At 52.4% G+C, this 22025-nt stretch overlaps 1 protein-coding gene and 1 non-coding gene across 6 annotated transcripts; both read left to right on the top strand.

Moving 5' to 3' along the window:
• Positions 1 to 10406: 10406 nt before the first annotated feature.
• Positions 10407 to 10508, top strand: LOC116271089. Its single transcript, XR_004179536.1, has one exon. It is a non-coding gene; the product is annotated as a U6 spliceosomal RNA (small nuclear RNA).
• Positions 10509 to 11225: 717 nt separating this feature from the next.
• On the top strand, positions 11226 to 21928 carry RUNDC3A (RUN domain containing 3A). Of its 5 annotated transcripts, none has more exons than XM_009190793.4 (11): positions 11226 to 12232; positions 15852 to 15967; positions 16331 to 16479; positions 16645 to 16730; positions 17954 to 18043; positions 18148 to 18228; positions 18381 to 18546; positions 18689 to 18846; positions 19612 to 19749; positions 19846 to 19952; positions 21338 to 21928. In XM_009190793.4, the coding sequence occupies exons 1-11, from the start codon at positions 12126 to 12128 to the stop codon at positions 21478 to 21480; spliced, it is 1341 nt and encodes a 446-aa protein (XP_009189057.1). In that variant the 5' UTR covers positions 11226 to 12125; the 3' UTR covers positions 21481 to 21928. The 5 variants fall into 5 exon arrangements, with proteins under 5 accessions (XP_009189057.1, XP_009189058.1, XP_009189059.1 ...); XM_009190794.4 differs by having other exon boundaries at positions 16343 to 16479; XM_009190795.4 differs by having other exon boundaries at positions 16346 to 16479.
• The last annotated feature ends 97 nt before the right edge of the window (positions 21929 to 22025 follow it).

The raw sequence follows: 22025 nt of genomic DNA on the forward strand, positions 1-22025 counted from the left end.
GAGCAAGACTCGGTCTCAAAATAAATAAATAAATAAATAAATAAATAAATAATAAATAAATTTAAAAAAATAGTTAAATCCTTACCAGGTAGGGCATCCCATATCAATAAACATACCCTTATTTCACTTTTTTTTTTTTTTTTTTTTTTTTGAGATGGAGTCTTGCTCTATCACCCAGGCTGGAGTGCAGTGGTGCAATCTTGACTCACTGCCAACCTCCGCTGCCTGGGTTCAAGTGATTCTTGTGCCTCAGCCTCCTGAGTAGCTGGGAGTACAGGCACGCACCACCACGCCCAGCTAATTTTTTTGTATTTTTAGTAGAGATGGGGTTTCACCACGTTGGCCATGCTGTTCTCAAATTCCTGACTTCAGGTGATCCACCCACCTAGGTCTCCCAAAGTGCTGGAATTGCAGGCATGAACCACTCCCCCCGGTCTTACTCAGCCTTATATTCCACCCGCTGACCCCAGTCTAACACCCTCAAGATATGTTCCCAAACATGTTCTGTCAAATTCTGCTGGTAAATGTTCACCAGCTCCTGCAGGTCTTTTGGTGAATCATCCCTTTCTTTCCATAGATGGGACAATACTTCCCACTTGGTCCCTGATGAGACGACCAACGTTATTGGTCTAGAGTCATGGAGGGGAGTCACCATCAGGCCTTGAAGAGGGCAAGTATCATCTTGTGAGGTGTCTGCCTCAGGTGAGGAATCTGCATGTTATCGAGGCAAGGGGAAGCTGCTCTCTTCTACCGAGGGGGAGAGGCCAATTCTGCCAGCCCAAATAACTCAGCATAATAAGGGGGTTTTAGAACAGATGCTCCCATACCAGGCCTCAGGATCCCACTCCGTCCCTCCCAGGGCCCTGACTTGCTGGGGCTTTAAATATAAAACCCTGCTACTCTCGCAATCAGATTATGGGACTGATTTTCATCACAGTCTGCCCTGCACAGGAGGTGAGGGTTTCCTTACATGCTGCCATGGAGGTCTTCTGGTTTTTGTTTTGTTTTGTTTTGAGATAGGGTCTTGCTCTGTTGCCCAGGCTGGAGTGCAATGGCACAATCATGGCTCACTGCAGCCTCAGCCTCCTGGGCTCAAGTGATCCTCCCACCTCAGCCTTCTGAATAGCTGGGAACACAGGTGCTCATCACCACACCTGGCTAATTTGTTTTTTGTAGAGACAGGGTATCCCTATGTTGCCGGGGCTTGTCTCGAACTCCTGGGCTCAAGTGATCCTCCCAAAGTACTGGGATTACAGGTGTGAGCCCGGCTTCTTCTGGCTTTTAATTGTACCCTAAATTGATAGCTAGCTGATGTGAGTCTGTCTTTTCTTCTTTTAACACTTTGATGGCATTAACAGCAACCAAACAACTCCTTTTTTTTTTTTTTGACAGAGTCTCACTCTGTCATCCAGGCAGGAGTGCAATGGCATGATCTCAGCTCACTACAGCCTCTGCCTTGTGGGTTCAAGTGATTCTCATGCCTCAGCTTCCCTAGTAACTGGGATTACAGGCGCCTGCCACCACACCCAGCTAATTTTTGTATTTTTAGTAGAGATAGGGTTTTGCCATGTTGGCCAGGTGGTCACAAACTCCTGACCTCAAGTCATCTACCCACCTTGGCCTCCCAAAGCGCTGGGATTACATGCATGAACCACTGAGCCCAGCCTCCACAGTCCTTATAATTACCATTTTCCTCTTACATCTCAAATACTAGAGCTATTGCATAGGCAGTGCATCCCTGTCTGCATCCCGTTTCACCAGGGTGACAGTCTGACAAACAGTCCAGTTCTCCAGTGGGTATTAGCACCCCACTTACCTCAGCAATGGAATCTTTGGGCCATCTGGATGATGAGTGATCCAAAACCAGAATCCTATCCTGTGGGTCTACTTCCTAGGACAGCTTTGGATACCAAATGTGTTGGTTCGGGTTCCCCCCAGGAGTAGAACCTGAGTCAAGGATTCAAAGGAAAGTGTTTATTTGAGAAACACAAGTGTTTATTTGAAAAGCGATGCTAGGCCGGGCGCGGTGGCTCAAGCCTGTAATCCCAGCACTTTGGGAGGCCGAGATGGGCGGATCACGAGGTCAGGAGATCGAGACCATCCTGGCTAACACGGTGAAACCCCGTCTCTACTAAAAATACAAAAAAAAACTAGCCGGGCGAGGTGGCAGGCGCCTGTAGTCCCAGCTACTCGGGAGGCTGAGGCAGGAGAATGGCGTGAACCCGGGAGGCGGAGCTTGCAGTGAGCTGAGATCCGGCCACTGTACTCCAGCCTGGGCCAAAAAAAAAAAAAAAAAAAAAAAGAAAAGCGATGCTAGGAAAACTGAGCAAGCCAGTGGGAGACTGACGTTGGAAGGAATGCAGGCTCACAAAGGGTGTGTTATCAAGCAAGTTAAAAGTGTGGACAACTGGCTGGGCGCGGTGGCTCACACCTGTAATCCCAGTACTTTGGGAGGCCAAGGCAAGCGGATCACCTGAGATTGGGAGTTCGAGACCAGCCTAACCAACATGGAGAAACCCCGTTTCTACTAAAAATACAAAAATAGCCAGGCTTGGTGGCACATGGCTATAATCCATAATCCCAGCTACTTGGAAGGCTGAGGTAGGGGAATTGCTTGAACCCAGGAGGCAGAGATTGCAGTGAGCCAAGATTGCACCATTGCACTCCAGCCTGGGCGACAAGAGTGAAACTCTGTCTCAAAAAACAAACAAACAAACAAACAACAACAACAAACACGTGGACAACCAGAGCTTAATCCTAAGAGGGAACTCAGGGAGCCAGTCATAATGTGAGCTGCAGGACCTAAGGGATGAGGAAGCTGGGTATTTACGCACCGATCCCCATCAGGATTGGCTGAAGGTTGCTGCCGCTGGGAGTATAATTCCCCAGAACTTTCAGCCTGCCCAGCAGGCTCCAATGGCCAGGGAGAGTCCTCAGGTAAAGAGCTGCAGGTTCTGGCACGTGGAAGTTCATCCAGTGAACCCAAGAGCTTCGGGAACATGGGAGGGCACTGACAGCATCTGCCACACTAAGGGAGGAATCCCTTCATGAGGAGATACCGCAGTGGTTCCACCACCTGGAAGAAGGCTCTCACCTGGGCTCAGAGCAAAAAAGGGGTTACCTTCTGGGATGACTGATCCCAAATGCCAAGGGTAAGCTGGGTTCTAACTCCAAAAGAAAGGCAGGGAGGACTATGTCTGGAATCCAGGGGACACCCTGGTGTGCCATGTCCTACTTCCGTGTCCAATGGTAAAAGTTAAAAAAAAAGAGCAATACAGTTCTGAGGATTCCAATTTGTAGAATGCTAATTTCAAGAATAAAGGTTTATTTTTGAAACCTTTATTTTAAGAATAAAGGTTTGGAGGCTGGGCATGGTGGCTCATGCCTGTAATCCCAGCACTTTGGGAGGCTGAGGTGGGCGGATCACCAGGTCAGGGGTTCGAGACCAGCCTGGCCAAGAGACCAGCCTGGCCAATATGGTGGAATCTTGTCTCTACTAAAAATACAAAAATTAGCCGGGCATAGTGGTGGGTGCCTGTAATCCCAGCTACTCAGGAGGCTGAGGCAGGAGAATTTCTTGAACCCGGGAGGTGGAGGTTGCAGTGAGCTGAGATTGCGCTATTGCCCTCCAGCCTGGGCAACAGAGCTAGACTTTGACTCAAAAATAATAATGATAATAATAATAATAATAATAATAATAATAATAAAGAATAAAAATTTGGGGCCAGGCACGGTGGCTCACGCTTGTAATCCCAACACTTTGGGAGGCCAAGGTGGGTGGATTACTTGAGGTCAGGAGCTTGAGACCAGCCTGGCCAAAATGGTGAAACCCTGCCTCTACTAAAAAAAATACAAAAATTAGCCAGGTGTGGTCGTGGGTGCCTGTATTTCCAGCTACTCGGTAGGCTGAGGCATGAGAATCCCTTCAACCCTTCAAGGGTAATGGAAGAGGCAAGTTATAATATCAGCTTCTGACCAGATATAGAAGCAAGGATTGTAGAAGGTACAGATTGCAGTGAGCCAAGATTGTGCCACTGCACTCCAGTCTGGGCAACACAGCAAGACCCAGTAAAAAAACAAAAAAAAAAGAATAAAGATTTGGGCTAGGGCATGATGGCTCACGTCTGTAATCTCAGCACTTTGGGAGGCTGAGATGGGCAGATGGCTTGAGTCTAAGAGTTCAAGACCAGCCTGGGCAACATAGGGAGACCCCCATTTCTACAAACATAAAAATAAATTAGCCAGGCGTGGTGGTGGATGCCTGTAGTCCCAGCTACTTGGGAGGCTGAAGTAGGAAGGATTGCTTCAGCTTGGGAAGTTGAGGCTGCAGTGAGCCGTGATTGCACAACTGTACTCCAGCCTGAGCAACAAAGGGAGACCCTGTCGCCAAAATAAATAAATAAATAAAGGTTTGTTGAGAAATTGATACTCTCTTGGTATAAATAAATAAATAAGAATAAATGTTTGGTCACCCAACCTGGTCAAAAACAAACAAACCAATGAATTGAGGGACTGGCTCAGAGCAAAGTAAAAATGGAACAAGTAATGGAAGAGGAAAGTTATAAATATCAGCTTCTGACCAGATACAGAAGCAAGGACTGTAGAAGCTATGGGTATGTTTTCTCTTGCTTGTTTTATTGTATACACTCTCTAAATATTGATTAACTTTCCTCTCCTTCTTTTCTCTTATTATTTTTTATGAGGATTGTTGTTGGTAACGACCTTCATAATTTAGGTTGCAGAATACTCTAGAGGACGTGTGACTGTACTAGGAGAATTCACATCACACGGAGACGGATCCCATTGCTGTAGAGACTTTGCATCTCTGCTTTTGGGGGAGGGCCCCAGAGCATCTTCATTTGAGCAAAGGACAGTTGCATCTATTAGACAAAGTGATGAAGCTGTTATTATTCAAATATGATGGACAGATGTGTAACAGCTGAGTAGAAAAAAGGGGTAGATTAGGCCAGTTATTTGCTTATTGCCTTTCAACTTCAAATTCATTCTTATTTTCTGTGCTCTCTGATGTTGGAACGGGGCTAGGATTCTGCAAACCAGTTCCCTAGACTCCATTAGTGTCCTTCTGCTAGGTTCTGCTCATAGGCGGTGCACACATGGGTGATAAAAATATAAAGAAAAGCAAGGAAATGATTATCACAAAAGTTGAAATATAAACAAGGAACAAAGCTGGAGGACTTACACTTCCTGATTTTAACACTTACTGCAAAGCTACAGTCATCAAAATAGAGTGGTATTGGCATAAAGACAGACATATAGACCAATGAAATAGAACAGAGGCTCAGACGTAAACTCTCACACACACGAGCAAGTGATTTCTTTCCTTTTTTTACTTTCTTTCTTTCTTTCTTTCTTTTTTTTTGAGATGGCGTCTCGCTCTATCACCCAGGCTGGAGGAAAGTGATACAATTTCAGCTCACTGCAATCTCTGCCTCCTGGACTCAAGCGATCCTCCTACCTCAGCCTCCTGAATAGCTGGGACCACAGGTGTAAGCCACCAAGTCTGCCTAATTTTTTGTATTTTGGGTAGAGATGGGGTTTCACCATGTTGCCCAGGCTGGTCTCAGACTCCTGAGTTCAAGAGATCTGCCCTCTTCAGCCTCTCAAAGTGCTGGGATTACAGGCATTAGCCACTGTGCCTGGTCTGCAAGTGATTTCTTAAATTTTTTATTTATTTAATTTTTTTAGAGATACGGTCTTGCTATGTTACCCAGGATGGACGGGAATTCCTGGGCTCAAGTGATCTTCCCACCTCACCCTCCTGAGTAGCTGGGATTACAAGTACGTATCATCGCACCTGGCCTATGATCAAATGATTTTTTTTTTTTTTTTTTTTTTTACATAGGGTCTTGCTCTGTTGTCTAGGTTGCAGTGCTGTGGTGCAATGTAGTCTTAAACTTGATCAGGCCAGGTGCAGTGGCTCAGGCCTGTAATCCCAGCACGTTGGGAGGCTGAGGCAGGTGGATCACCTGAGGTCAGGAGTTCAAGACCGGCCTGGCCAACATGGTGAAACCCCGTCTCTACTAAAAATAAAACAAATTAGCCGGATGTGGTGGTGCACACCTGTAATCTCAGCTACTTGGGAGGATGAGGCAAGAGAATTGCTTGAACCTAGGAGGCAGAGGTTGCAATGAGCCAAGATTATGACACTGCACTCTAGCCTGATTTTTGACAAGAATGCCAAGACCATTTAATGGGGAAAGGACAGGTTTTTGTTTGTTTGATTTTTGTTTTTTAAACAAATAATGCTGGGAAAACCGGATATCCACATGTAAGAGAATAAAGTTGAACCCTTACCTAACACTATATCCAAAAATGAACTCAAAATGGATCAAAGACCTAAATGCAAGACCTAAACTTTTAAAACTCGTAGAAGAAAACATATGGCAAAAGCTTTCCAACATTGGATTTGGCAATAATTTTTTTGGATCTGACACCAAAGGCGGGGGCAACAATAACAACAAAATAGACAAATTAGCCTTGATGAAAACTTAAGAACTTTGTGCATCAAGAAGCAATATCAACAAATTCAAAAGGAAATTGACAGAATGGGAGAAAATATTTGCAAGTTATATATCTGATAAGGAATTGATATCCAGGATATAGAGAAAGCTCCTAAAACTCAACACCAGGCCGGGCTGTGTGGCTCGCTTCCGTAATCCCAGCACTTCGGGGAGGCTGAGACGGGCTGATCAATGAGTCAGAGATCGAGACCATCCTGGCTACCATGGTGAAACCCCCGCCTCTATTAAGAAATACAAAACTAGCCGGGCGAGGTGGCGGGCTTCTGTAGTCCCAGCTACCGAGGCCGGAGAATGGCGTGAACCTGGAGCGGAGCTTGCAGTGAGCTGAGATCCGGCCACTGCACCCAGGCCAAGTGACAGAGCGACCTCAAAAAAAAAAAAAAAAAAAAAAAAACTCAACACCAACAACAAAAACTAAGCAACCCAAAAATGAACAAAGGACTTGAATAAGTATTTCTCCAAAAAAAAAAAAAGAAAGAAAAAAAGACAATAAGCACATGAAAAGGTGCTCAACATCACTAATCATTAGTAAAATGCAAATAAAAACTACAATGAAAGAGTATACTTTCAGGGATCATTTCCCTTTTTCTGTTTTTTGAGATGGAGCCTCACTCTGTTGCCCAGACTGGAGTGCAGTGGTGCGATCTCGGCTCACTGCAACCTCTGTCTCCTGGGATTCAAGTGATTCTCCTACCTCAGCCTCCTGAGTAGCTGGGATTATAGGCATCCACTACCAGCCTTCCAAGTAGCTGCGGACTACAGGTGCACACCACTATACCTGGCTAATTTTTGTATTTGTTGTAGAGATGGGGTCTCGCCATGTTGCCCAGTCTCATTGTTTCTATCGAGATCGAGACCATCCTGGCTAACATGGTGAAACACTGTCTCTACTAAAAATAAAAAAACTTAGCCGGGCGTGGTGGTGGGCGCCTGTAGACCCAGCTACTCAGGAGGCTGAGGCAGGAGAATGCCGTGAACCCGGGAGGCGGAGCTTGCAGTGAGCCAAGATTGTGCCACTGCACTCCACCCTGGGAGACAGCGAGACTCCGTCTCAAAAAAAAAAAAGAAAAGAAAAGAAAAAAAGAGAAATTGGACCCTTGTGCACTGTTGGCAGGAATGAAAAATGGTGCAGCCATACGGAAAACAGGATGGCAGCTTCTCAAAAAATTAAAAACAGAATTGCCATGTAATCCAGCAATTCCACTTCTGGGTATATACCCCAAAGAATTGAAAACAAGGTCTCAAAGAGTTATTTGTACACCCATGTACATAGCAGCATTACTCACAATTGCTAACATGTGGAAACAATGCAAGTGTCCATGGATGGATGAATGGATAAGTGGATAAGTGTCTTAGTTGCTTTGTGCTGCTCTAACAGAATACGTGAGACTGGGTAATTTATAAAGAACAAAGATTTGTCTCTTACAGATCTGGAGGCTAGCTGGGAAGTCCAAGATTGAGGGGCCCACATCTGGCAAGGGCCTTCTTGCTGCATCATCTGATGGTGGTAGGCAGAAGGGCAAGAGACCATGAGCGAGAGAGAAGGGGGCCTGATCCTCATCCTCTTATCAGGAACCAGCTATCAAAACAACAGCATTAATCCGTTCATGAGGGCAGACCTTTTGTGATCTAATCATTTCTTGAAGGTCCCACTTTTCAACACCAGTGAATTGGGGATTAAGTTTCTTATACATGCCCATGTGTGGTAGCTCATATCTGTAATCCCAACACTTTGGGAGGCTAAGGAGGGAGAATCGCTTGTACCCAGGAGTTCAAGGCCAGCCTGGGCAACATAGTGAGACTACATCTCTACAAAATAAATGAATAAATAATAAATGAATAAAAATAAAAATTAGCCAGACATGGTAGCAGGTACCTGTAGTTTCAGCTGCTAGGGAGGTTGAGGCGGGAGGATCACTGAGCCTAGGAGGTTGAAGCTGCAGTGAGTTATGATTGCACCACTGCTCTCCAGCCTGGACAACAGAGTGAGATCTTGTCTCAAAAAGAAAGAAGGCTGGGCATGAAGACTTATGGTCGTAATCACAGCATTTTGGGAGGCCAAGGCAGGTGAATTGCTTGAGGCCAGGAGTTCAAGACCAGCCTGGCCAACACAGCAAAACTCCACCTCTACTAAAAATACAAAATTTAGCCGTGCATGGTGGTGTGTGCCTCTAATCCCAGTTACTTGGGATGCTGAGGCACAAGAATCACTTCAACCTGTGAGGCAGAAGCTGCAGTGAGCCAAGATCATGCCACTGCACTCCAGCCTGGGCAACAGAGTAAGACTTTGTCTCAAAAATAAAAAATAAAAAAAAGGCCGGGCACGGTGGCTCACACCTGTAATCCCAGCACTTTGGGAGGCCGAGGCGGGCGGATCATGAGGTCAGGAGATCAAGACCATCCTGGCTAACATGGTGAAACCCCGTCTCTACTAAAAAATACAAAAAAAAATTAGCTGGGCGTGGTGGCAGGCGCCTGTAGTCCCAGCTACTTGGGAGGCTGAGGCAGGAGAATGGTGTGAACCTGGAAAGCAGAGCATGCAGTGAGCCAAGACCAAGCCACTGCACTCCAGCCTGGGTGACAGAGCGAGACTCCGTTTCAAAAAAAAAAAAAAAGAAAACAAAACAAAAAGTTTCCAACACATGAACTTTGGGGGACACATTCAAGCCATAGCAATAAGCAAAATGTTGCATATTCCTACAAAAGAATATTAATCTGCCTTTAAAAGCAGAGAAATTCTGTAATGTGTTACATACAATATGGATGAATTTTTTTCTTTTTCTGTTTTTTTTTTTTTTTTTCTGAGACAGAGTTTCACTCTTGCCCAGGCTGCAGTGCAGTGGTGCAGTGGTGCAATCTCAGCTTACTGCAACCTCCACCTCCTGGGTTCAAGCAATTCTCCCGCCTCAGCCTCCTGAGTAGCTGAGATTACAAGCGTGTGCCACCATGCCTGGCAAATTTTTGTATTTTTAGTAGAGATGGGGTTTCACCACTTTGGCCAGGCTGGTCTTGAACTCCTGACCTCGGGTGATTTGCCCACCTTGGCCTCCCAAAGTACTGGGATTACAGGTGTGAGCCACCATGCCCAGCAACATGGATGAACTTTAAGGACTTTATGCTAAGTGAAATAAGCCAGTCACATAAAAAATAAACACTATATGATTCCACTTATATGAAGTACTTAGAGTAGTCAAAATCATAGAACCAGAAAGTAGAATAGTAGTTGCCAAGGGTAAGGGGAGTGGGGAATGGGGAATTATTGTTTAATGGATAGTTTCAGTTTTTCAAAATGAAGAGTTCAGAAGTTGGAGGGTGGTGATGACTGCACAAAATTATGAATGTACTTAGTACTACTCCATTGTACACTTAAGAATGGTTAAGATAGGCCGGGCGTGGTGGCTCATGCCTGTAATCCCAGCACTTTGGGAGGCCAAGGCAGGTGGATCACTGAGGTCAGGAGTTTGAGACCAGCCTGATCGACATGGCGAAACCCTGTCTTCACTAAAAACACAAAAATTAACTGGGCATGGTGGTGCATGCCTGTAATTCCAGCTACTTGGGAGGCTGAGGCAGGAGAATCACTTGAACCTGGGAGGCGGAGGTTGCAGTGAGCCAAGATCGTGCCACTGCACTCTGGCCAGAATGACAGAGCGAGACTCCGTCTCAAAAACAACAAAAACAACAACAACAACAAAATAAACCCCAAAAGAACATCACGTGCCCTCATTTGGAGAAAGAGCAAAAAAACCCCATCATGATTGCCCCTGGCAATCTGGAGGCAGGAGAATGGTAAGAGGGACTTCTACACGTGAGGCAAGAGCAAGATGACGGAAGAGGGACTGAAAAGACCAAGGTTATACTAAAATTGGAATGTGCTAATATGCTAAAAAATTGGAATGATACAGAGAAGATTAGCATGGCCACTGTGCAAGGATGACATGCAAAAAATAATTGAAAAAAAAAAGTAAAAAGGGTAGAGGTCCCAGAAGCCAAGAATTGAGGCTGAGGCTGTATAAACGTGAGATCTCATGCTAGGAATCAGGAGCTAGGAGTCAGTCTCCAGGTGTCAAAACCAGGCTCTTTCATCTCCTCCTCCTCCACTTGTGGTGACAGAGGGTCCCTTCCTGCTGATTGTTTTCAGATGTGGGTGCAAATCTGAATCAATGTAGAGACATCAGCAATCCACTGGCAGAGCATCAGGTGAATTGAGCAGGTAGGCAGAGTTGGAGAATAGGTACGAGTGAGTCCTGGGAGGAATGTTCCTAGGGGCAGATGGAGAAATTGGGTAGAGGCCCTTTAATAAACACCGAAAGGCTTTATGTGGGAGTTGAGGATTCCAGCAGGTGAAGGGGAACCCCCCCGCTGAAAATCCTGGAACAGGTTGAATAGAGGAACAGGGCAGGTGGGAGCAGGGATGTGAGAGAGGAATAGGAGGCCAAGGGCGGGGGGAGGGGGGGAACCAGACTATGCCTGCATTTTCCCCCACCCCCAGGGAGAAACTGCAACCAGTTTTACAGGACACTCCTGGTCTTGCCCGAGATCAATGACCCCATTCAGAGAGGGTTGATGGCACCATGCGGCAATGCCGGCAGCCAAGGGGTTAACCTTAGGCCAGCTGGCTCTGGGGTGGTGCGAGGGGGTGGGCCACCACCCCCTCCCGTTGCCTTGGCACCACTGTAGGCGCCTGCTCTGCCGCTGGGAACTTCCGCAGAGCCCAAGGCCCTTAGCTGCCAGTCTGCTCCCCACTCTCTGTCCCAAGTGGTTCCAGGCGCTGGACCCTTAGGCTTCGTCTGGAGTCCCATCCTCCACCCCAGGAGAGGTTGGCTCGGCCTGGCTGGTGCAGGCGGGTCCAGCCCAGGCACAGACACGCAGATGCAGTCTCTAGGGCTGCTCCTTAGCCTCCTGGGTTAGCAGCCCGGAGCCACCTGCGCTCCCTGCACGCAGCCCCCACCTCGCCGAGAAAGCCGGGGCTGAACGGGTAGGGGGCGGGGAGGGGACGAGGGTCACGGAGGTGAGGACCTCCTTTCCCCCAGCGGCAGGGGGAGATCAGAGACACCACGGAGCACAGGTCAGAAACAAGGGAGTAGAGAGGTCGGAGCCAGAGACTCGAGGCGGGGAGGAGCGAGGAGTCTCGGGCCCAGAGTGTGGGGGTGGAGGGCAGGCCCCCTGCTTCTCCTTCCAATCTCTGCTTCTCCCGGGAACCCCCTCCGCCCTCCCTGGGGCCCCTGCTCTTCCCCTCCCCCAAGACCCTGCACCCTCTGCGGATTGGTCCTCGGCCTGCTGGGGGGCGGGGCCCGAGGGCCCTGACGTCACTGGCCGAGGGGGGCGGGCGGCTGGAGGAGGGGGTGACGGGGCCCGGCTCAGCACCTCGGAGAGCTCCCTCCCCGGCCTTGTTTTGCTCTGGCATCGCTGCCGGGGGAGGGAGCGAGGGGGCCGGGCACCAGGCGCAGAGGCAGGGGAATGGCCATGGAAGGGTTGAGGGGCCGCGGCGGACAGAGGGCCCAGCCGTGATCCAGCGACGGGTTTGGGGCTCCGGGTGGGGTGGGGGGCAGCGGGCGGCGGCAGCAGTGGCCGCACATCTGGATGGAAGCGAGCTTTGTCCAGACCACCATGGCTCTGGGGCTGTCCTCCAAGAAAGCATCCTCTCGCAACGTGGCTGTGGAGCGTAAGAACCTGATCACCGTATGCAGGTGGGCACCGCTGGCGGGCGGGGGCTGGGGTGATCAGAGAGAGGGGTTGGGGTGGACTGCGGGGGAGCGCTGCCGCGGAGAAAAGGGAGGGGAGCAAAGAGTCGAGAATAATGCGTCCACTGTCCCTCCCAGGCCCAGAACCCAGAGAGGGAGCTGCAGTCTGGTCCCTACCGTTCTAGGCCAAGTGGCCTATGCCGGGGCCTGGGCCTGGGGGGTGAGGGGTGTTTAATTGGTACTGCAGCTTCCTGTGAGAACCAGGAAGTGACATTGTGTGAGGGGGAAGGAGGTGGGGATGGCTGGCTCCCTTGCTGGGAGTGGGGCGGGATGGGCAGAGGGGACCCCATGGGGGGATGAATGCCCTCCAAGCATACCCTCATTGGCACCCATGTCAAACTGACCCTCTGGGGTGGGGTTCTCCAATGCTCAGATTCTGGAGCAGGGATTGGCAGGGTCAACTGGGCATGGGGGCAGAGCCCATGAATCCCTCCAGGGAAGGGAGAGGGGCACCGCCCAAGACGTGGGAAGGACCAAGAGCCTGGGTTCCAGGTTATAGGGGAGAAGACTGGGAGGGCACGGCCACTGGTCTCTGAGGGTGAACGGTTGCTGGGTTGGGAAGATTCTCCGCTATTGTGGGGCCCAGGAAGTGATCCTGTCCACTTCAAACCTGCAGTGACTCACCCTCCCTGCCCTGTCCCAAAACCAGGGCATGGCCAGCTGCTCAGCCACTCCCCCTACAGCCCACACCTGCACTCTCCTCTGGTGCTGGGATCCCCTGTCAGCTGCAACCTCCTCTGGCCCCCATGCCTATCAGGTGTTGCTCCCTCAGGGCAGGGTGCTCCTGGGGACAGGGCTCACTCTTCCCTTGCCAGCCCCACCTGCCTGCCATGTAGGCCTCAGCTCTGCTGAAGCCCACCTGATACCCTGAGGCCCACTAGTGCCCACCTGATGCCCTGGCTCCTGGCTCCCATAGCTCCTTCCAGGTTCCTGGGCACACACCCAACCACACTGCATCTGTCTCCCAGCATCATATCCCTAGTGCCCAGCACAGTGCTGTGCACATCAGACCTCTGCAGAAATGCCTGGAATGTTAAGGAAGAAGAGAGTGTAGCAATGGCCCAGCCCACAGTGCAGGGCACTGCCTCTACCCTCATTCCCCCCAACCCCTACCAGTGTGTTGTAAAACAAAGATTTCTGTCTTTGGGGCCAGATGGTCCGAGGTTCAAGCTCTTACTCCATCAGCTTTAGCTGCGCAACCTTGAGGAGGTCTCTTAACCACTCTGGGCCTTGGGTGCCCCATCATCCTCATTTTAGATGTCACAGTCATACCAAAGAATGATAATGGCATCATCCATGTAGGAGCCTAGCTCAGTGTCTGGCACACAGAAAGAACCCTTTCCTAATGACGTTCTTCCTGGCCCTCTCTGCTCTCTACCTGCTAGGTTCCTCTTTTTTCTCTTGCCTGCCAAGTTAGCTGAGCCTCTTGAGTACGTGGGGGGAATGAGGGAACTCTCCTTGACATAGGCCAGAGAAGAAGAAGGTGAACGGCTGAAGGTGGCTTAGAACTGGGAGGGAAGGATAGAGTTTTGGGGGGTCAGTGATGTGACAAAGGCTTAGTAACCCCTAGGCCCCTGCTGCCTCATCACTGTCACATGGTTTGCCTCCAGCTCCCAGAACAGCTCCCTTTAGCAGGCCGTGGGCTCCCCTGGGCCCTGGCCTCACTGTCTCCATGGTAACCTGCAGCAGCCACTGTATCTCCTATCAGGGAGCACACCACGGGGCTCCTGGGGGCAATGACCACCTCTGCGGCACCCCTGAGGACAGATACCAGATGGCTGCCATGCTGAACCCAGTCCAGGCCCCATCATTGTCTGACCCAGATGACCAGGAGAAAACAAGCTGGCAGGAGGGTGGGCATAGTGAAGCTGGGATAATGCCCCAACCACAGGCTTGCTTTCAGCAGGGCCAGCCTTCCCAGCCACAGCCCCGCTCCTTACCATCCCTGCCCAGCAGCCCTAGGCACCTACCATCTCCCAACCCTTCCTGGGCTCTCAACCACAATGTAATGAGGCAGGTACGATTGTTCGCATTTGCATTTGGCAAGAGGGGACTCAGAGAGGGGCCCAAGGCCACATGAGTGTCACAGGGAAACAGGATTTGAATCCAGCAGGCTGCCTCCCTCTAGTGCAACCTCAAGACTGACCTGGCTCTGATCTCAGGCCAGATCAACTCTAAGTTCAAAAGGAAGGGGGACAAGGGCTCAGCTGTGCAATTGGCCTGAGAGCCGCAGAGGTCAGTGCTCCAGGGCTGGAGACTTGTGGAGTAGAGGACAAAGGGCGGTGTAGCAGGGGCTGCTCCAGGCCTAGGTCTTCACGATAGCTGCCAGGAGGCCACAGATGTAGCAGAAAGAGCAGAGGCTTCAGAATCAGAATCAGACATACCTGCTTGACTCCTCATAAGCCATATAGCTCTGAACAGATCAGTCAACCTCTTGGACCATCAATTTCTTTATCTGTAAAATGGGGATGAGAGTGATAAGAGGGCCTATCTTTCAGGGCTGAGCATGGGTAAGGTAGTGCAGACAAAGTACTGTGCTTGGCACATTATAGAGCTTGATAAATATAAGAAGAAAAGGACACTTCCAAGCAGCTCCCATATCCCTGGACACCCCACCCCTGCTCTGCCACCTACAACAGGGAAATCATGGGATGTTAGGAACTGTGTCCTCATCCCTGCCCCACTCCACTGCAGGGATGGCAGGGGGAGATTGCAGGGGTAGTGACTGCAGAGGGAGCCTGAGGCGTAGACAGGATTGGAGAGGGGGCACTGCATGGCTTCAGTCCCTCAGCTCCACAGGTTTCCCTTGGTCCCGTCCTCCTAAGAAGCTAGGCCCCCAAGCCCCTTCCAAGGATCTGCTGCCAATGCCCCCTCCTGCCCAGTGTCTGTGTCAGGCCCATACCCCGCACCTCCCCACCCCACCCCCGCCCAGCTCTGCACTGCCTGGTTCTGGGCAGCTGGTGTGTGGGAGGCCAAGCTGGGAAGGAAAGGGGGAAGGGGGTATCTGTGTGCTGGGAGCCCACCTGGCCACCTGCACATGCCCACACTCCATGTGCACAGTGCCAACTCACATGCCCTGGTACAGGTGACCCCATCCCCAAAAGGGACTGAAGGTTGTTCCAGCAATCACAGAAGACAGCTCAGGGTGGGGCACACACCGGCTTCTAACACCTAGTTGACCCAGGCCTCGCACACACAGACCCTGAAGGGTGGTCTGGGGGAACAGGCTCTGGGACCGCCCCCGGCTTGTGGCGCCTCATCTTCCTATTTTTTCAGTCCCTCTCACCCCTTGTTCCCGAAGCTTCCTTTCTCTGGGTGTCACCTCTCCTGTCACCCACTTTGTCAATCAGTCTCCCACCTGTCACCCTCCCTCCCCACCTGCTACCCTCTCACTCCACATGACATGGTACCTCTATGGTCACTGTAGTCTTGCCTGTCTCCCCGCTCCCTCTGCCCCCCACCACATCCATGCCCTTCCTGACCTCTTCTCTGCCAGTTGCTCCCTGTCTCAACCTGTTTCCTCACCTGACATCCCACTGCCCTGTCTCCCCACCTTGCCACCCAGGTTCTCTGTGAAAACGCTGCTGGAGAAGTACACAGCGGAGCCCATCGATGACTCATCAGAGGAGTTTGTCAATTTTGCAGCCATTTTAGAGCAGATTCTCAGCCACCGCTTCAAAGGTGGGCCCAGGGTCCCTCCTCCAGTGGTCCCTCCCCAACTCCCAGCCTTAAGCTCCCAGCCACCTCATTCTGATATACTCCATGGACTCTGAATCCCCTCATTGACCCTGGCCCCCATCCTGGACCCCATCCTGGACCATGCACAGAAGCTTGTGTACAGATCTGGGAAGTGGGAGACGCCTTTGGCCTACAATCCCCATCAGTGGGCAAGCTATATGCTGGGGTGCCCACTGCATACATGCATGTGTATGCACAGATCTTTGTGGGAGGAGGCTGCTTATACTTATGCATGTGAGTGCTTCACTACATGGACCCTCTCCAAACTCCCTGGTCTTGCTGAGTCCGCTCCCTGCCCTGGCTCAGCCTGTGCCCCAGCAGGTCCAGTGAGCTGGTTCAGCTCAGACGGGCAGCGGGGCTTCTGGGACTATATCCGGCTGGCCTGCAGCAAAGTGCCCAACAACTGTGTGAGCAGCATCGAGAATATGGAGAACATCAGCACAGCCCGGGCCAAGGTGAGGGGCCTGGAGCAAGCAACTGCTCTCTGCTCTGGACACAGGGGGCCTGCCTGTTTCTTGGTCCTCACCCCCTGTCCACAGCCCAGGGGAGAAGGGCCCACACCTGATGCTGGACACATGAGTCTCTCTGGGGCAGCAAGTAAAAGTGAACGTGATTTCCAGGGCCGGGCATGGATTCGGGTGGCACTGATGGAGAAGCGCATGTCAGAATACATCACCACGGCTCTGCGCGACACCCGGACCACCAGGTCAGACTTCCCAGGCAACTCAGACCACAGGCCTCAGGGTGCACCTGCATTGCCCAAACACAGCTGATTCTTAAGTTCCTGCAGCATCCTTCAGTTCCTGGACTACAAGTCCCAGCACCAGCATGCACGGCTGATTTCCCTCTTCCAGCCTGGCCTGCAGTCCCAGGACAAGCTCTTTTTTTTTTTTTTTGAGGAGGAGTTTCACTCTTGTTGCCCAGGCTGGAGTGCGATGGTGCGATCCCAGCTCACTGCAACCTCTGCCTCCCAGGTTCAAGCCATTCTCCTGCCTCAGCCTCCTGAGTAGCTGGGATTACAGGCATACGCCACCACGCCCTGCTAATTTTGTATTTTTAGTTACTCCATGTTGGTCAGGCTGGTCTCAAACTCCCAACCTCAGGTGATCCTCCCACCTCGGCCTCCCGAAGTGCTGGGATTACAGGAATGAGCCACCGCACCCGGCCCCAGGACAAAGTTTTACCACTGCCACCATCACTTGCAAGTCAAATCTAATGCCCATTATTCGACATCATTGCCCAGCACACTCCACCCTGGCACACCTCTGGATGAGCCTCAGCTACGCACCATCTCATGTGTTGGCTTGCTCCATGACCTACAACACAGCCCTTCTGGCTCTCCAAACTACGGCAGCAGTTCTGTACTTGCTATTCACGGACACAGAGTCCTTATGTGGGGAGTTCAACCCCTGCACTGTGGGTTCACAGGGAGGTTGGGTGCCTGAGGCAAGGGGTTACAAGGAGAAGTGTGCCTATGTGGGCAGGTGCATCTGAAACTGTCTGGGTGTGGCAGGGGGCGTGTACCTCCGCATCCCAATTGGCCACAGCCAGCCTGATGTTTTTGCTGAATTCCATTCCTCAGTCTACACATTTCCAGGTTCAAGTCAACACGTTTTGTGTGCACCTACTGTATACCAAGCACTAATGATTAAGACTCGCTTCCTGATATGAAGGATCTGGGTAACCCAGTACTTGATGAGGAAGGGGTAGCTCAGAGGGAGGAGTCGGCTCAGGGAGCACTCATTCTAGGTGATGGGGCCACAGGTGCCAGCCCCAGGCTGAGGGGGGAGAGAGGCTCCAGGCCTGCGTGCATATCAGGAAGGAGAATTGGCCTTCCTTCAGGATGGGGTGGCAGTAAGCCAACAACAGCAGCTCTGGGGAGGGGCTCCAGGGACCTGCTGCACTGTTAGGCCCTCTGCCTCCCCACAGACGGTTCTACGACTCTGGAGCCATCATGCTGCGGGACGAAGCCACCATCCTCACCGGAATGCTGATCGGACTGAGCGCCATCGACTTCAGGTGGGGTCTGCCTGAGGGCAGTGGTGGAGGGGGCTGTTTCCCCGACAAATGTCCTACCCCAACCCCTCACACCCACCCCCAACCCTGTGGCTCCTCTGCCTCAGCTTCTGTCTAAAGGGGGAAGTCCTGGACGGGAAGAGCCCCGTGGTCATCGATTACACGCCCTACTTAAAGTTTACACAGAGGTGAGCGGCTCCATGACTGCGGCGGGGCGGGAGACGGGGGGGGGGTCCTCAGGACATCCTGGGGACATCCTGGTCCCCCTGCCCTCGGCGGCCAGCGCAGACGCGCGGGGGGAGGGGCGGGACCGGCCGTGCCCACTACTCCCTCTCCCAAGCTACGACTACCTGACCGACGAGGAGGAGCGGCACAGCGCCGAGAGCAGCACGAGCGAGGACAACTCGCCCGAGCACCCGTACCTGCCGCTCGTCACCGACGAAGACAGCTGGTACAGCAAATGGCACAAGATGGAGCAGAAGTTCCGCATCGTCTACGCGCAGAAGGTGCGCGACGATAGCGGGTCTGGGGGGCGGGCGGGCCGGCGCGGGGGATTCGGGCATCCCAGGGCGCGGCGGGGCGGGGTGGGGCCGCGGGCCGCGGCCGGGAAGTCCTCCCCGCCGCCCGGGCTGAGCCGGCGCCCCGCAGGGCTACCTGGAGGAGCTGGTGCGTCTGCGCGAGTCGCAGTTGAAGGACCTGGAGGCGGAGAACCGGCGGCTGCAGCTGCAGCTGGAGGAGGCGGCGGCGCAGAACCAGCGCGAGAAGAGGGAGCTGGAAGGCGTGATCCTGGAGCTGCAGGAGCAGCTGTGAGCGCATGGCCTGCCCTAACCCCTGACCCCAGCCGCCCCGACCACATCATCGGGCGAACCCCATCTTCACTTCCATCGACTCTAACATCACCCGACACGAGCACCCACCTCTCCAGCATCAACCCTCTGATCCAGCCAGCCCACCCCGAGATGCCCACAATGATCTTCTAACATTGCCCCCAGCATAAGATCCAGTGACTTCCAACAGCCAGAGCCCCACTTCACCCTCAGTTACCCTTCAGCTAGAGTGGCCATCCAACCTTACTGCAGGGACCCCACGTCACTCACGAGGACCTGCGGTGTTGCTCTTCAACCTTCAACACGATTGCACACTTCCCAGCGTTCATCACCTCACTCACCTGCACCACAGGCTCACTGACCGTCATCACCCGCTGTGACCCCCGACCTCACCCCTGCCGATCCCTGTAACACTTCTTCTCTAAGCCTTTCCATCACCCTGATCTTGCGGCAGGATCCCCAAGACGACCTTACCCTTCAGGGATTCCCACACTATTCTCCACTGAAGCCCCCATCACCCCAACTGACCCCTACAACACTGTACCATTCCCTCCAACTCCCAGTCACCCCTCCACCCCAGTACCACCTCCACTTCTTCCCGGGATCTGGCCCACTGACCCCAACACCGTATCCCCATTTTTGCCGCTCAGATTTCATTCCTGACCCCTCCCTCATCCCCTTGCTGAATCTCCTTCCTCACTTCTCCTACTTCCAGCCAGGCCTGACTCCTCCTCCCCCTCCCAGGACAGGTCTGATCCCCAGTGACCACGCCCCTCTGGCCCAGGGTTCCAAGGAGCTCACTACACCCCTGGTCAACCAATGGCCCTCACTGGGAACGCTTAATGGGGCCGAGGGCGCCAGCAACTCCAAGCTCTACCGGAGGTAAGCCCCAGCCAGGTGCGGCTTGGGCCTGCGAGCGGGTCGTCCTGGGGAAGAAGGGCTTCCTCTACCGGTGCACCAGCTCTCGCTCTGCCGCAGACACAGCTTCATGAGCACGGAGCCCCTGTCAGCTGAAGCCAGTCTGAGCTCGGACTCCCAGCGCCTGGGAGAGGGCACACGGGACGAGGAGCCCTGGGGTCCCATCGGTGAGCTCCCCCAACCCCAACACCCAGTACCCCTCCAGGAAGGGCTGAGGCAAGGCCCTGAGGCCTCGAGGCAGGTCCTAGCCCATTGCCTCTTTCATTCTCTCAGCCTTTCTTTTTTTTTTTTTTTTTTTTTGAGACAGAGTCTCACTCTGTCATCCAGGCTGGAGTGCAGTGGTGCAATCTCAGCTCGTTGTAACCTCCGCCTCCCGGGTTCAAGGGATTCCCTTGCCTCAGCCTCCTGAGTAGCTGCCATTAAAGGCTCCCGCCACCACACGTGGCTAATTTGTGTATTTTTAGAGAGGCGTGGCTAATTGGTGCATTTTTAGTAGAGACGGAGTTTCGCCAGGCTGGTCTCGAACTCCTGACCTCAAGTGATTCACCCGGCTCAGTCTCCCAAAGTGCTGGGATTACAGGCGTGAGCCACTGTGCCTGGCCTCTCTCGGCCTTTTTTGAGGGCTTAGCACAGCAATTGAGAGCTTACTTGGGGTGTCAGAACCCAGCATACGCAGAACCCAACATAAATCCTGGCTGTGCTTCCTCTGACCATGTGAGCTTGGTCACTTACTTTATCTCCATGAGTCCATTCTTTGTAAAATGGGGATATTGATAATCACCAGTGTTGTCATGTGGTGAGGGCTTAGTGGCTTTTTAGTGTCATGACATCCTCAGGGGGCTCACAAACTCTAGAGGAACTCCTCAGACTAATTTGCTCTTATCTCATGCACACTGTGAACTACTTGCCTGACCATTGTTTTCCCCTTCTCTTTGGCTGCCAGGAAGCTCAGAGCCAAATTAGTGGCTCCCTTCGAGCGAATGCCCAGGACTTCAACGCATGCACTTTGTGTTGACCTCATCCCTGGCTTCACCTTGGTTTTTCCCATCCTAGTTCTCCCTATGCCTGGATAACCCGTCTTTTCTTTTTTATAAGCAACCACACTGTATTGGATGACCCTAGACCTTCTTTGAGATAAGGCAGGCTGTGGCCATGTAGCCCCATCACACTGTTTGTGATTGTCTGTGTGTCTGTCTCCCCCACCAGACTGTGAGCTCCATGAGGGCAGGGACCGTGTCTTGTCCGTTCTCTGTATCCCCAGTGCTTGGAACAGAGCGAGTGCTCACTGTGTATTTAATAAATGGACAAAGAGAGAAGATGACCCTCAGGGGGAGACAGAGACATCAACTGACGATTACAATACAGTGTCCCCAGCGCCGTGCCTGGCACAGGCAGGTGCTTAACCAAAGTTTAACTGAAAATGGCAAATGCTCTGGAATATATCAAGGTCCCCTGGGGGGTGACTTGAGGGCTGCCCCTTCACTGCCCACCCCTCTACCAAGTCCCACACATGCAGACTGGTTGCCCGGCCTCACCCACCCTCTCTCCCCAGGGAAGGACCCCACGCCCTCCATGCTGGGACTCTGCGGCTCCCTGGCCTCCATTCCCAGCTGCAAGTCCCTGGCGAGCTTCAAATCCAACGAGTGCCTGGTGAGCGACAGTCCCGAGGGCAGCCCGGCACTGAGCCCCAGCTGAGGAACGGCATGGGCAGTGCTAGCCCCACCTGCCAGGGGCCATGGACGCCTGCCACCCTTCTTCAACAACAGTCCCCCAGTCCAGGCTACCCTTGCAGAGAATGCTGCCCACCGAGCCAGTGTTCTCTCGGGGAAGATCCCCTCTACTCACCTTAGCTTCCTTGCCTGTGGCAGCACAGGCTGCGGAGGAAAGCAGGCTGAGCCAGGAGGCAGGGGTGCCCAAGCCGCAGGGACCCCTGGGGAAGCCTGCTCCATTCTTCTGGTGACCCTGGCACTCCCTCACTCATCTCCCCTTCCCCCTCAGGAGCTGGTGGCCCAGTTTCCACACCCCCACCTCCCAGTCTCTAGCCTGTCCATCTGTCCCTGTGTATGCCCTGGAGTCACTCCTTCCTCAGCCCCCAGGGCAGGAGCTCTGTGGGGGATCAGGCAAATAAAAACCAGAGGACTGAGGGCAGCCTTGTATGTGGGGGGCTGGGGAAGGGCCCCGTCCTGAGGTCTGAAGTAGAGTCAGTGCCTGGCCCGTGACCAAGGTCAGGCAGCACTAGC

Source organism: Papio anubis, chromosome 17 (genome assembly GCF_008728515.1).
Source record: "Papio anubis isolate 15944 chromosome 17, Panubis1.0, whole genome shotgun sequence".
Lineage (NCBI taxonomy): Eukaryota > Metazoa > Chordata > Mammalia > Primates > Cercopithecidae > Papio > Papio anubis.

Coding starts and splice junctions, on each gene's coding strand:
- RUNDC3A (XM_009190793.4), top strand. CDS start 12,126: ATGGAAGCGAGCTTTGTCCAGACCACCATGGCTCTGGGGCTGTCCTCC. Junction 15,968..16,330: donor TCTCAGCCACCGCTTCAAAG/GTGGGCCCAGGG, acceptor GCCCTGGCTCAG/CCTGTGCCCCAGCAGGTCCA. Junction 16,480..16,644: donor TCAGCACAGCCCGGGCCAAG/GTGAGGGGCCTG, acceptor CGTGATTTCCAG/GGCCGGGCATGGATTCGGGT.